At 33.0% G+C, this 13,566-nt stretch overlaps 1 protein-coding gene and 1 long non-coding RNA gene across 2 annotated transcripts; both read right to left on the bottom strand.

Moving 5' to 3' along the window:
* Positions 1 to 909: 909 nt before the first annotated feature.
* LOC117343916 lies at positions 910 to 2,256 on the bottom strand. The gene is made up of 3 exons (XR_004536099.1): positions 2,216 to 2,256; positions 1,752 to 1,846; positions 910 to 1,275 (listed from the first exon to the last, which is right to left on the bottom strand). It is a non-coding gene; the product is annotated as an uncharacterized LOC117343916 (long non-coding RNA).
* Positions 2,257 to 9,392: 7,136 nt separating this feature from the next.
* On the bottom strand, positions 9,393 to 10,732 carry LOC117344023 (mambaquaretin-1-like). Its single transcript, XM_033906615.1, has 3 exons — positions 10,698 to 10,732; positions 10,235 to 10,329; positions 9,393 to 9,758 (listed from the first exon to the last, which is right to left on the bottom strand). The coding sequence occupies exons 2-3, from the start codon at positions 10,305 to 10,307 to the stop codon at positions 9,592 to 9,594; spliced, it is 240 nt and encodes a 79-aa protein (XP_033762506.1). The 5' UTR covers positions 10,308 to 10,329; positions 10,698 to 10,732; the 3' UTR covers positions 9,393 to 9,591.
* Between the last annotated feature and the right edge of the window lie 2,834 nt (positions 10,733 to 13,566).

Below are 13,566 nucleotides of genomic sequence, written 5' to 3'. Positions count from 1 at the left end.
CAAGGCCTATAACTCGTTCAACATGTATACGCTTTGAAGCCACACGCCGGTAATGCACTACTTCTCTGCTTCAAGTTGAGATTTCCCTTTCAAAAATGTTTGTGCATTTACATGTACATCATTATTTGCAAACAAATCTAGCACCATTATGCCTCAATCAGCCACGATACTATCGCCATTTTCAAACACCCCTTTTTCTAGCAACTTGGACCTTTCAATAATCATGCGATCACTTGCTGAGCCACCATAGGCATCAGATACATAGGAAACAGCTCCTCTAGGAGTGATGTCAATCATTGATATGATGGTAATATTCCTTTGCTTATAGTTAGACAATGTATGAGATTGAGAATTTACATTGGATGGTTTTTGAATGGGAATTTCTGTTGCATCCAACATAACCCTGGTATTTGGATTTTTTTCTGCAAAGTCATCTAGGAATGAAATCTTGCACAAGTTCAACAGAAGGCCATATGTTAAACTCTCTCAGTTGAAAATACATGAAATTTAGCCAAGTTGTTACAATCCTTTTACATCGATTTTACACGGGGTAGGTAAAAACAACTAGCAAGCGCGATGACGAAAAACGGTGTTAAGTAATATCTGCGAGAAATGGATGTAGCAGGTAATTCGCCATATTGAACTTCAAACTCATAACTGAGGGGGTAAACAAAACAATATTTTCTCAGTTGAACCCATCTTAGTCGCAGAGTACCTAAACCTGAACCTCACATGCTACAAATGAACAGTAATTTAAATAACATTAAATGACAAATGTTCAAATTTGGGCAAAGCAAACGAATTTCGATTTTCCAAAAGTAGGTGTCTACATCAGTACACTATAATTCATTGTTGAAGATATATTAAACGTACTAAAACTGCCTTTAAAGAAAACAAAGTCCAAGCGAGTTAATGTTTACTTAAATATTTTATTGTATATATCTGATCTCTTGTGAAAACATTATAACCCAAACATAATAATGAAGTGTAATGCGTAGTCTTTAAATAATCCTATCATAAATTCAGCATAAGTTGAAACGTTGATATCAAACAGATTGTCTGCGTCATACTGCATTCTGGCAACATTATAATTCGACTACTTCCTCATCTAAGCGCACTCTTTACGACAGTCGTGGTGAGACTTGAACCTGTTTTTGTTACCACCACATCCACGATAATTGAACGATTTGCATGATTTCGTTTTCATATCAAAATAAACCCGTTCACGAGCACCATGAGCGCAACGATGTCCGTGATCAACCGGAAGTTTACAGTCTGAAACGAAACACAAAAATAAAATAATTAAATAGCAGACATTTAATAAAGCTAACAAATTGACCCGTCCTCCTAAAATACATTCCAAGAAATACATACACTTGTTATTAAACCTTAATTAAACCTTAGTAATAATTCACCGTATATGTCTTTGAATTATTCACCGATTCAATAATGCATTGTAATGCTTTATTGCCAAAAGCTCAAAACTGTGCCCCAACATAATCGTTAAAAAAATACATACAAAAAATAGAGCCGTTTCTTTGGATGCAATTATTTAATTGTTTACTTAAGATTTAAAAGAAGTTCAAATGATTGAAGGCTGGTTTCGGTTTGAATTTGTATTGTTTAATGTCTTGTCAACAATGATTATCATTATATTTTAGAAAACACAACAGTCTTTTCTTGTTTTCAGTTCATCATAATTACATTTGTCGTCGAATTATCATTTTTAAACAATATCGTATAATACGTACGGTGTGGACGTCTAGCAGCCGTCAAGTCCAGGATCACAAGCACGACAACAGCGACAAGTAGAGCTGTCTTCATGTTGAATTTATTTTTCGTAAGACTGAAAAAAAAAATTGACACTCTTCTTAATTATTTTTTATCCTGTAATACATGTCCATATTTAGCACTTCAAGCGTTTATTACATTGCAATGTATACGTTAATGTTACTTATGACACAGACGCACAGAGTAAGTTCGATCAGACTCGATTGCCCCGTTACCCTACATCATCAGTACGAATAAAATTAATGTAAATTTGTGAACGAGACCAAGCTTGGCAAAGTTTATTAATATATACATGTATATATATATATAGATAGTTCTTTCAATAAAAATATCAGAAGGCCAATTCTTAATTCACACTATAATAATAAAATGTGTTTATATAAACAAAATAAAAACAATATATAGCATAGTCTATAGAACTTACATGTGATGAGTCTGAACCAAATTGTGGATAAATTGACTTGATCTGAACCGTATTTATATTATGGTATTGGGGCAGAATATCAATCATAAATTAAACCTCTGGTCGTAGATGCATCACCTTAATTAGCATAAACATGCATATACATTCCAATTACAGTAACGGTCATTTGTAACTGGGCCAAACTAAGAAAATAGCATCAATCATGTATAATTGTGAAAACGAGTTGTGGTATACAATATGAAATGGAATAAATACGAATATCAGAAATTCGTTATCTTATTATTAACGGCACATTGAGCCTGAAAAGTAATCAGGGGTCGATGCAGTCTAATGAAATAAACGTTTTGCTGTAACGGTTCGTCATATAAAACGCACTTATAATAATACTTTCGTAATCAGAATTTATTCCTACATTTTTTATAGAATTTTCTGTAAAAGTAAGCTAACCAGGCGTTGGTCGTAAATAGATTACGCGATATTAATTGCGTTATGTAGGGTACAAGGCCAACACAGTTCAAGGTCAGCTGGGAGGTCACTGTACACAGCTGTTGTTATGGTCAAGTTTGGACGAAATAGCTATCGGAGATACAATTGGTCAAGGTGTGTATTTCATGGATGGACATATTATCCTGATTAATGAAAAAGCCATAATAATGCTTCTCTTCAAATTTTTTAATTTCATATATAATATATACTAGCTAATCATTGATTATAAATACATTAAAACATATTTCGTTTAACAACAACATTGCCTATACATTGTAAAACATATGTTCTTACATGTTTCAATTAAAGAAAATGTTTGAAAATGGAAAAATTCAATGTACCATTTTATGAATCAATTAAAATGATACAAAAATGAAAAAAATAGTTACTTGAGCATGGTCGAATTGAAACTTTGTAGTACTGGTTCCCAGTGTTGTAAACAAACATGGGAACTGGAAGCTGCCAGGCGGCTGGAATCGGAAAGTAAGTTGCCGAAAAAAATGTCTGCAATGCCATGATTTCTGGATGATGACAGCATCCGAGGTGATCAAAAAAGAACATTGTTTGATGTCCTTCTCCTCTCGACATTTGAGTAAAAAATACAGTTTTGCCACAATGTATGTGTTCTCTATATTTGTTCATTGTATAAAAGTATTTTTAATGAAAATGTACATAAATATGAAGCATTGTATGTAGTGGGGAAATGTCATATTTTCGAACAATAAAGAAATGCGTCCATATTTTTTTTGAAATGTGTTGTTTAATGGTTGAACATCTATGGTAATTTTAAGACGGCCTCCAGTATGTGCGAAATGAATGCGTTGGCTGATCACAGAATATTGTCGAAAACACCAAGTAGGACACCCCATCCAGTCACGGGGATAACACTAAACCTTAGACCTTAAATGAGACAGTGTCAAAAGAAACAAACATTAGAACGAAGGACGTTGAATTGAAAGAAGAGAAATAATGATATCCCGAAATATTGGCCTCTTACGAACTATCCAGCCCTTTCTGCAAGGTAGCGATGTCCAGAATCATATTGATATAGATATCATGTTTCTGATGGGATATTTTGGCAGGCGATCTATCAATAAAAGAATCTACTAGCAACAATTTTAATACTGCCATCATGATAAAACAATTGTTAATGTGATTGTCAATGCAAGTGATCAGCTTGTTTAATTGTTTTTTTGGGGTTTTTTTTGTAATATTTTCCAAACCAATTGCCACTAACAAGGGCGTCATTGCATTTCGGTTTAACTTGATATTTCAAACTGTTTTTCTCCCTGGGACTGTGTAGCAATATGTAGTTATTTTGATTTCCGTAAAACAGAAAAAGTGTCTCCTCTATGCTTCAAAACATGCACTTTTCAATATGTTTTTCTTTCTGTTTTTTTCTTTTTTGAAACTGTGTGTCAATGAAACAGCGATAGAATATAAATCACAGAAAGTCAGAGCAGACTTAGACAAAGACAGAAAAGGCCGAAAAAAGGACAGGAATTGAAAGAAAAACATAGATTTACATTTAGATGTATCATCTTGCAATGACAATCATTCTACCCGAAACGCTTTGATTCTATCAGTGGTTAGCTGTGCGTTTGAAAACACGGTAAACATATATGACGTCGCCCTATTTTTACTGGCCGGTGTCTAAGCTGAAAAAAGAGCTAGAAAGAGGAAATGCAGTAACGAATGGTAGAAAAATTGACTTAGCTCAGAGGTACGAATGGTTTTCAAATTAAATGACTCAATTTAATAGTGTTAAGTGTGTAATCCCTTGTGTATGCTTACTGTTAAGAGCAGACGCGCAGCTTGAAAACACTGCTTATCGGAGCTCAGGAACATCTCATACCATGACCTTGCATAGGTGATATAAGAAGTGAAAACACATATCATTGATTTCGGCAGTTATACACACCCTTTATTTTATCACAAATAACGTCTAGGTCTTCAAAATACTGCTTTTGACTTTCCTTCTCGAAAGCGAGACGAAAAGAAAGGCATTTTTTTCTGTTTTAAAGGCTTATGAAACTGACATCGTTATTATATGGTTTATCGCTTTTAAGTGGTTATACAAATCTCGAAGTTTTCATTGTTTAGTTTGTATGGAAATATGATATTTAATTGATATCACAGACATGAATCATATGACCGGAATCAATATTTCAAACCACCTGCCGTCCAACTCCCAGACCCTCTGGAAGTGACCTGACCAGGATTCCAGCCACTGATGTCCTCCCATAGACAACAGCTTCCCAAATTAAAAAGAGAGCAGATTGAAGCATACTTTTTACATCGTCTTGCTGGTATGCGTATATTTATTACAATAACAGGCTTTCTTAAATAAGCCAGTACCGACACCTATGATTGTACATAACATGTATTTTCAAGTTCAGTTCTATAAAGAAATCTTCTTTTATTCAACTCTGCATAAAGTTTCAACAATTGCTAAAATCGAATTAATTTGCATATGTATGCATGAAAGGATTTGAGATAATTTTTATTTAATATCACACTGCAATGCACTTTTTGGATAGCTTCTCACACAGCTTTGATATTTCATGTGACAATGTGTCTGCTAGGGACATAAAATCCATAAAGGATGGGAACTACTGTATACTTCCCATCGTGTCCTAGCATGTTCGATGCTGGTCAAGACATTTTCTTTACTGACATTGTCGGTGCAACAATGAAAAATAAGGTAAATCTTTATTTGAACGAAAATAGCATACAGTGAAATATAAACACTATTGATTTACAATAATTGTGATACACACTACAGTATCAGCTTACATTAACATACAAATTATACACAATCTTTAGATTTGCTGAAATAAATACTTTTAAAGTGCATCCCAAATTTTAACTTTGCAATTTCTGAAGGATTATTAATTTGCCAGTGGCAATGGCAATTTCTTATGAAAATAACCCAACTAATGATGTGTTTGGGAGGGTTGTTAAGGGAGAGATAGATTTTTGAAAATATTTTAAAACTTACATTTTTTTTGTTAACATGTACCATAACATTACATGCTATGAAATACCCTTTCCAAAATCTTAATGTGAATATATGCTCTCAATTCAACAAAATTTCTAAAGACAATTTGAAATACATTATGTATGTAGCTCCTTGATGATCAAATCTGTAGTTTATCAATCAGTATCAACAATGGATAGACTATCAATTTGAAAGAATACATATAGATATGTATATAACATAGTAACACCAATGACAAAGCCAAGTCGGAAACAGTCGCAGCTTATACCACTTCATCACATGCATGTTTTATCAAATATGTTTCAAATGGAGGAGTGATGGTAAACTGATACCCAGACATCAACTGATACCCAGACACATACACACATAAAGCAGCCATTTTTGATTGGTTTTTGGTTTTTATTGATCATTTTGTCATCTTTCCATTAAAGGTGACATACAACTACAAACTTAGCATAAAGGGAACGACAGGAGATGTTTTTTTGCTGCAGTAATGGTGATGCTGGCAAAATGTACAGACATTTTGGAACTAGAGATTGAAAAACCCTGGTAAATACAAGCCACAATATACAGCCTGGCTAGACAGCACTTTTCTTTAGCTTGATTGGTTGAGCATGAAATCAGTGATCAAGAGGTCCGACGTTTGATCACAAGCAGAGGTGTTGAAATTGTGTAATCGTCAAAAAGCTCACGTTGACCTGATGTGCAACAAAAAGATAGTAAATAAGTTATTGTCGGAATGATTTTTAAAACAAAGTAAATCATTCATTTGTTTTTCATTTTTGCATAATTTGGCAGTTAATACAATTTCATTCCATGAACCCTAGAACTCCATACTGGATTTAAACCTATATGTATGTATTGACTTGTGGTTTCATTGACCTTATCAAAAAGCTATTGTTTCTCGTAAAATATATGTAAACTTGGCAAGATGATTGAAAAGAGATGGTGTTGTGCATCAAGTAATATTCTGTACGTTGCAAGTCATAAAATGTGTTGTAGTTTTCTTGTGATTAAAAGTACATGCATATAAATAGCAACAAAAATGGCCTGCTTATGTAGTTACAGTAACATATGTATCTGATCATGATCAAAACAGAAAATAGATAAATTACAATTGCTTAATTCAGTTTTTAGTTTGTAGTATGTGATCACAACTACCTATCTCTACCATTCACAGAAGTATGGGTTGATGAAGCGTTGAAGGTAAGGTTTATTTATATCTATGTTAAATGTTGCAAAATACTTAACTGTAAATCATTGCAAATACAAGAAATTCATATACATTACATACTAAAGATAATTTCCTTTTTTTTTTTTTTTAGTTTTTCCAAGTCTTTGCTTTATAATATATCACCTTTCAATGATGCAACAGTTATGAAGGTTCCATCTAAGATGATGGCAGATAAAACATGGCTAAATATTCAAACTTTTCAAAATTCAAATATTCAACTATTGAAATAATATTCACCAATTAATATACAAACAACAGTTATAGATTATGTAGACTAGTTAATAATCAAAATTACTTTTTATTTGATAGGTGAATGATGATGACATAAAAAATGAAGATTGCACAATAGGACATTCATCAAACAAACACTGGTTTGCGGAATGATCTTTGAGACTCACATCATCAAACTTTGGCCAAATATGTCATATGACAGACAGAAGAAACAAACAAAAACTTTGTGAACATTTAAGCAGGTGAAGGTCATTTACATCTCCTGCCATTTTACATGGTAACAGCTATGAATGCAAGGCAGTCAGGAAGTTGGAGAGCCAGCATAATATTCATGCCAGCAAATGTGGATTTTTTTTGTATGCAAAAGCAAACCATTTCTTGGAGCTACTCCAGATGGTGTTATTGATCATGTACATATCTTAGAAGTGAAATGTTCCTACAAAGGTCGAAATCAAAGAATAGAACTGATTTTTACAAGAATGCAACGGCCCAGTTCAACTTTGTAGATCTTCAAACTGCTATGACCAAATTCAGGGTCGACGTTTCATCACTGAAAGGCAATTTTGCTACTTTGTAGTTTACATTTTAAGTCACTATTTGTTGAAAAGATTAAAATTGACAGTGACTATTGTAACATGTGTTTGCTTCCGAAACTAGAACTTGTCTACACCAATTACTACAGGCCCTTTATAGCCTCTAACTTGTAAAGTTTTCTTCAATGGAAATCCTATGTTTAGTCTGGTCATCTATTTCACAACTTAATCATGTACAGTGCCTATGTAATTCATCTTGATAATATTGATGAAAATCCAATTATAGTTGTACATATGTATCAAATGATTTTAAGTATTCATTGATATCATTATGGTATAATGCCTTGTACTGGTGAATAATGATTCATTTGGCAGTTAATGACTCCACAAAATGATAATAAGTATATAATGTCACTTAATATACAACAACAGTAACAACATTCTTAATTTATTTTAGAGATGCAAAGATATGAAAATGTCATGAAATTCCTGTAGGTGTACTAAACCCCTATTTCCTACCTTCCCGAAATATATTCTAAGACCATTATTAGAGAAATTTCAATTTAAAAATGAAGTTGATTATTCTTAAAATATGTTTTTATACGGAATACCTTAAACTATCTATTTAGTACAATTGTCACAACGTGCGTGGCTTATTTCATGCATATCTGTCAACAATTGAATTTCTGAAATTGCTCAAAACAAAGCATATGGAAATGATGCAAAATCCAAGCTGCAACTTATTGTGGCAAAGTTCATATTTTAGAATTGTATATGTTTTAGCAAGGCCTATAACTCGTTCAACATGTATACGCTTTGAAGCCACACGCCGGTAATGCACTACTTCTCTGCTTCAAGTTGAGATTTCCCTTTCAAAAATGTTTGTGCATTTACATGTACATCATTATTTGCAAACAAATCTAGCACCATTATGCCTCAATCAGCCACGATACTATCGCCATTTTCAAACACCCCTTTTTCTAGCAACTTGGACCTTTCAATAATCATGCGATCACATGCTGAGCCACCATAGGCATCAGATACATAGGAAACAGCTCCTCTAGGAGTGATGTCAATCATTGATATGATGGTAATATTCCTTTGCTTATAGTTAGACAATGTATGAGATTGAGAATTTACATTGGATGGTTTTTGAATGGGAATTTCTGTTGCATCCAACATAACCCTGGTATTTGGATTTTTTTCTGCAAAGTCATCTAGGAATGAAATCTTGCACAAGTTCAACAGAAGGCCATATGTTAAACTCTCTCAGTTGAAAATACATGAAATTTAGCCAAGTTGTTACAATCCTTTTACATCGATTTTACACGGGGTAGGTAACAACAACTAGCAAGCGCGATGACGAAAAACGGTGTTAAGTAATATCTGCGAGAAATGGATGTAGCAGGTAATTCGCCATATTGAACTTCAAACTCATTATTGAGGGGGTAAACAAAACAATATTTTCTCAGTTGAACCCTTCTTAGTCACAGAGTACCTAAACCTGAACCTCACATGCTACAAATGAACAGTAATTTAAATACCATTAAATGACAAATGTTCAAATTTGGGCAAACCAAACGAATTTCGATTTTCCAAAAGTAGGTGTCTACATCAGTACACTATAATTCATTGTTGAAGATATATTAAACGTACTAAAACTGCCTTTAAAGAAAACAAAGTCCAAGCGAGTTTATGTTTACTTAAATATTTTATTGTATATATCTGATCTCTTATGAAAACATTATAACCCAAACATAATAATGAAGTGTAATGCGTAGTCTTTAAATAATCCTATCATAAATTCAGCATAAGTTGAAACGTTGATATCAAACAGATTGTCTGCGTCATACTGCATTCTGGCAACATTATAATTCGACTACTTCCTCATCTAAGCGCACTCTTTACGACAGTCGTGGTGAGACTTGAACCTGTTTTTGTTACCACCACATCCACGATAATTGAACGAGTTGCATGATTTCGTTTTCATATCAAAATAGACCCGTTGACGAGCACCATGAGCGCAACGATGTCCGTGATCAACCGGAAGTTTACAGTCTGAAACGAAACACAAAAATAAAATAATTAAATAGCAGACATTTAATAAAGCTAACAAATTGACCCGTCCTCCTAAAGTACATTCCAAGAAATACATACACTCGTTATTAAACCTTAATTAAACCTTAGTAATAATTCACCGTATATCTCTTTGAATTATTCACCGATTCAATAATGCATTGTAATGCTTTATTGCCAAAAGCTCAAAACTGTGCCCCAACATAATCGTTAAAAAAATACATATAAAAAATAGAGCCGTTTCTTTGGATGCAATTATTTAATTGTTTACTTAAGATTTAAAAGAAGTTCAAATAATTGAAGGCTGGTTTCAGTTTGAATTTGTATTGTTTAATGTCTTGTCAACAATGATTATCATTATATTTTAGAAAACACAACAGTCCTTTCTTATTTTCAGTTCATCATAATTACATTTGTCGGCGAATTATCATTTTTAAACAATATCGTATAATACGTACGGTGTGGACGTCTAGCAGCCGTCAAGTCCAGGATCACAAGCACGACAACAGCGACAAGTAGAGCTGTCTTCATGTTGAATTTATTTTTCTTAAGACTGAAAAAAAAATTGACACTCTTCTTAATTATTTTTTATCCTGTAATACATGTCCATATTTAGCACTTCAAGCGTTTATTACATTGCAATGTATACGTTAATGTTACTTATGACACAGACGCACAGAGTAAGTTCGATCAGACTAGATTGCCCCGTTACCCTACATCATCAGTACGAATAAAATCAATGTAAATTTGTGAACGAGACCAAGCTTGGCTAAGTTTATTAATATATACATGTATATATATACATAATTAGTTCTTTCAATAAAAAAATCAGAAGGCCAATTCTTAATTCACACTATAATAATAAAATGTGTTTATATAAACAAAATAAAAACAATATATAGCATAGTCTATAGAACTTACCTGTGATGAGTCTGAACCAAATTGTGGATAAATTGACTTGATCTGAACCGTATTTATATTATGGTATTGGGGCAGAATATCAATCATAAATTAAACCTCTGGTCGTAGATGCATCACCTTAATTAGCATAAACATGCACATACATTCCAATTACAGTAACGGTCATTTGTAACTGGGCCAAACTAAGAAAATAGCATCAATCATGTATAATTGTGAAAACGAGTTGTGGTATACAATATGAAATGGAATAAATACGAATATCAGAAATTCGTTATCTTATTATTAACGGCACATTGAGCCTGAAAAGTAATCAGGGGTCGATGCAGTCTAATGAAATAAACGTTTTGCTGTAACGGTTCGTCATATAAAACGCACTTATAATAATACTTTCTTAATCAGAATTTATTCCTACATTTTTTATAGAATTTTCTGTAAAAGTAAGCTAACCAGGCGTTGGTCGTAAATAGATTACGCGATATTAATTGCGTTATGTAGGGTATAAGGCCAACACAGTTCAAGGTCAGCTGGGAGGTCACTGTACACAGCTGTTGTTATGGTCAAGTTTGGACGAAATAGCTATCGGAGATACAATTGGTCAAGGTGTGTATTTCATGGATGGACATATTATCCTGATTAATGAAAAAGCCATAATAATGCTTCTCTTCAAATTTTTTAATTTCATATATAATATATACTAGCTAATCATTGATTATAAATACACTAAAACATATTTCGTTTAACAACAACATTGCCTATACATTGTAAAACATATGTTCTTACATGTTTCAATTAAAGAAAATGTTTGAAAATGGAAAAATTCAATGTACCATTTTATGAATCAATTAAAATGATACAAAAATGAAAAAAATAGTTACTTGAGCATGGTCGAATTGAAACTTTGTAGTACTGGTTCCCAGTGTTGTAAACAAACATGGGAACTGGAAGCTGCCAGGCGGCTGGAATCGGAAAGTAAGTTGCGGATATAATGTCTGCAATGCCATGATTTCTGGATGATGACAGCATCCGAGGTGATCAAAAAAGAACATTGTTTGATGTCCTTCTCCTCTCGACATTTGAGTAAAAAATACAGTTTTGCCACAATGTATGTGTTCTCTATATTTGTTCATTGCATAAAAGTATTTTTAATGAAAATGTACATAAATATGAAGCATTGTATGTAGTGGGGAAATGTCATATTTTCGAACAATAAAGAAATGCGTCCATATTTTTTTTGAAATGTGTTGTTTAATGGTTGAACATCTATGGTAATTTTAAGACGGCCTCCAGTATGTGCGAAATGAATGCGTTGGCTGATCACAGAATATTGTCGAAAACACCAAGTAGGACACCCCATCCAGTCACGGGGATAACACTAAACCTTAGACCTTAAATGAGACAGTGTCAAAAGAAACAAACATTAGAACGAAGGACGTTGAATTGAAAGAAGAGAAATAATGATATCCCGAAATATTGGCCTCTTACGAACTATCCAGCCCTTTCTGCAAGGTAGCGATGTCCAGAATCATATTGATATAGATACCATGTTTCTGATGGGATATTTTGGCAGGCGATCTATCAATAAAAGAATCTAGTAGCAACAATTTTAATACTGCCATCATGATAAAACAGTTGTAAATGTGATTGTCAATGCAAGTGATCAGCTTGTTTAATTGTTTTTTGGGTTTTTTTATTGTAATATTTTCCAAACCAATTGCCACTAACAAGGGCGTCATTGCATTTAGGTTTAACTTGATATTTCAAACTGTTTTTCTCCCTGGGACTGTGTAGCAATATGTAGTTATTTTGATTTCCGTAAAACAGAAAAAGTGTCTCCTCTATGCTTCAAAACATGCACTTTTCAATATGTTTTTCTTTCTGTTTTTTTTTCTTTTTTGAAACTGTGTGTCAATAACATATGTATCTTATCATGATCAAAACAGAAAATAGATAAATTAAAATTGCTTAATTCATTTTTTAGTTTGTAGTATGTGATCACAACTACCTATCTCTACCATTCACAGAAGTATGGGTTGATGAAGCGTTGAAGGTAAGGTTTATTTATATCTATGTTAAATGTTGCAAACTACTTAACTGTAAATCATTGCAAATACAAGAAATTCATATACATTACATACTAAAGATAATTTCCTTTTTTTTTTTTAGTTTTTCCAAGTCTTTGCTTTATAATATATCACCTTTCAATGATGCAACAGTTATGAAGGTTCCATCTAAGATGATGGCAGATAAAACATGGCTAAATATTCAAACTTTTCAAAATTCAAATATTCAACTATTGAAATAATATTCACCAATTAATATACAAACAACAGTTATAGATTATGTAGACTAGTTAATAATCAAAATTAATTTTAATTTGATAGGTGAATGATGATGACATAAAAAATGAAGATTGCACAATAGGACATTCATCAAACAAACACTGGTTTGCGGAATGATCTTGGAGACTCACACCATCAAACTTTGGCCAAATATGTCATATGACAGACAGAAGAAAAAAACAAAAACTTTGTGAACATTTAAGCAGGTGAAGGTCATTTACATCTCCTGCCATTTTACATGGTAACAGCTATGAATGCAAGGCAGTCAGGAAGTTGGAGAGCCAGCATAATATTCATGCCAGCAAATGTGGATTATTTTGTATGCAAAAGCAAACCATTTCTTGGAGCTACTCCAGATGGTGTTATTGATCATGCACATATCTTAGAAGTGAAATGTTCCTACAAAGGTCGAAATTAAAGAATAGAACTGATTTTTACAAGAATGCAACGGCCCAGTTCAACTTTGTAGATCTTCAAACTGCTATGACCAAATTCAGGGTCGACGTTTCATCACTGAAAGGCAATTTTGC

The sequence above is a fragment of the Pecten maximus genome, chromosome 15 (genome assembly GCF_902652985.1).
Source record: "Pecten maximus chromosome 15, xPecMax1.1, whole genome shotgun sequence".
Classification (NCBI taxonomy): Eukaryota; Metazoa; Mollusca; class Bivalvia; order Pectinida; family Pectinidae; genus Pecten; species Pecten maximus.
This window is presented reverse-complemented; position numbering and strand designations above follow the sequence as displayed.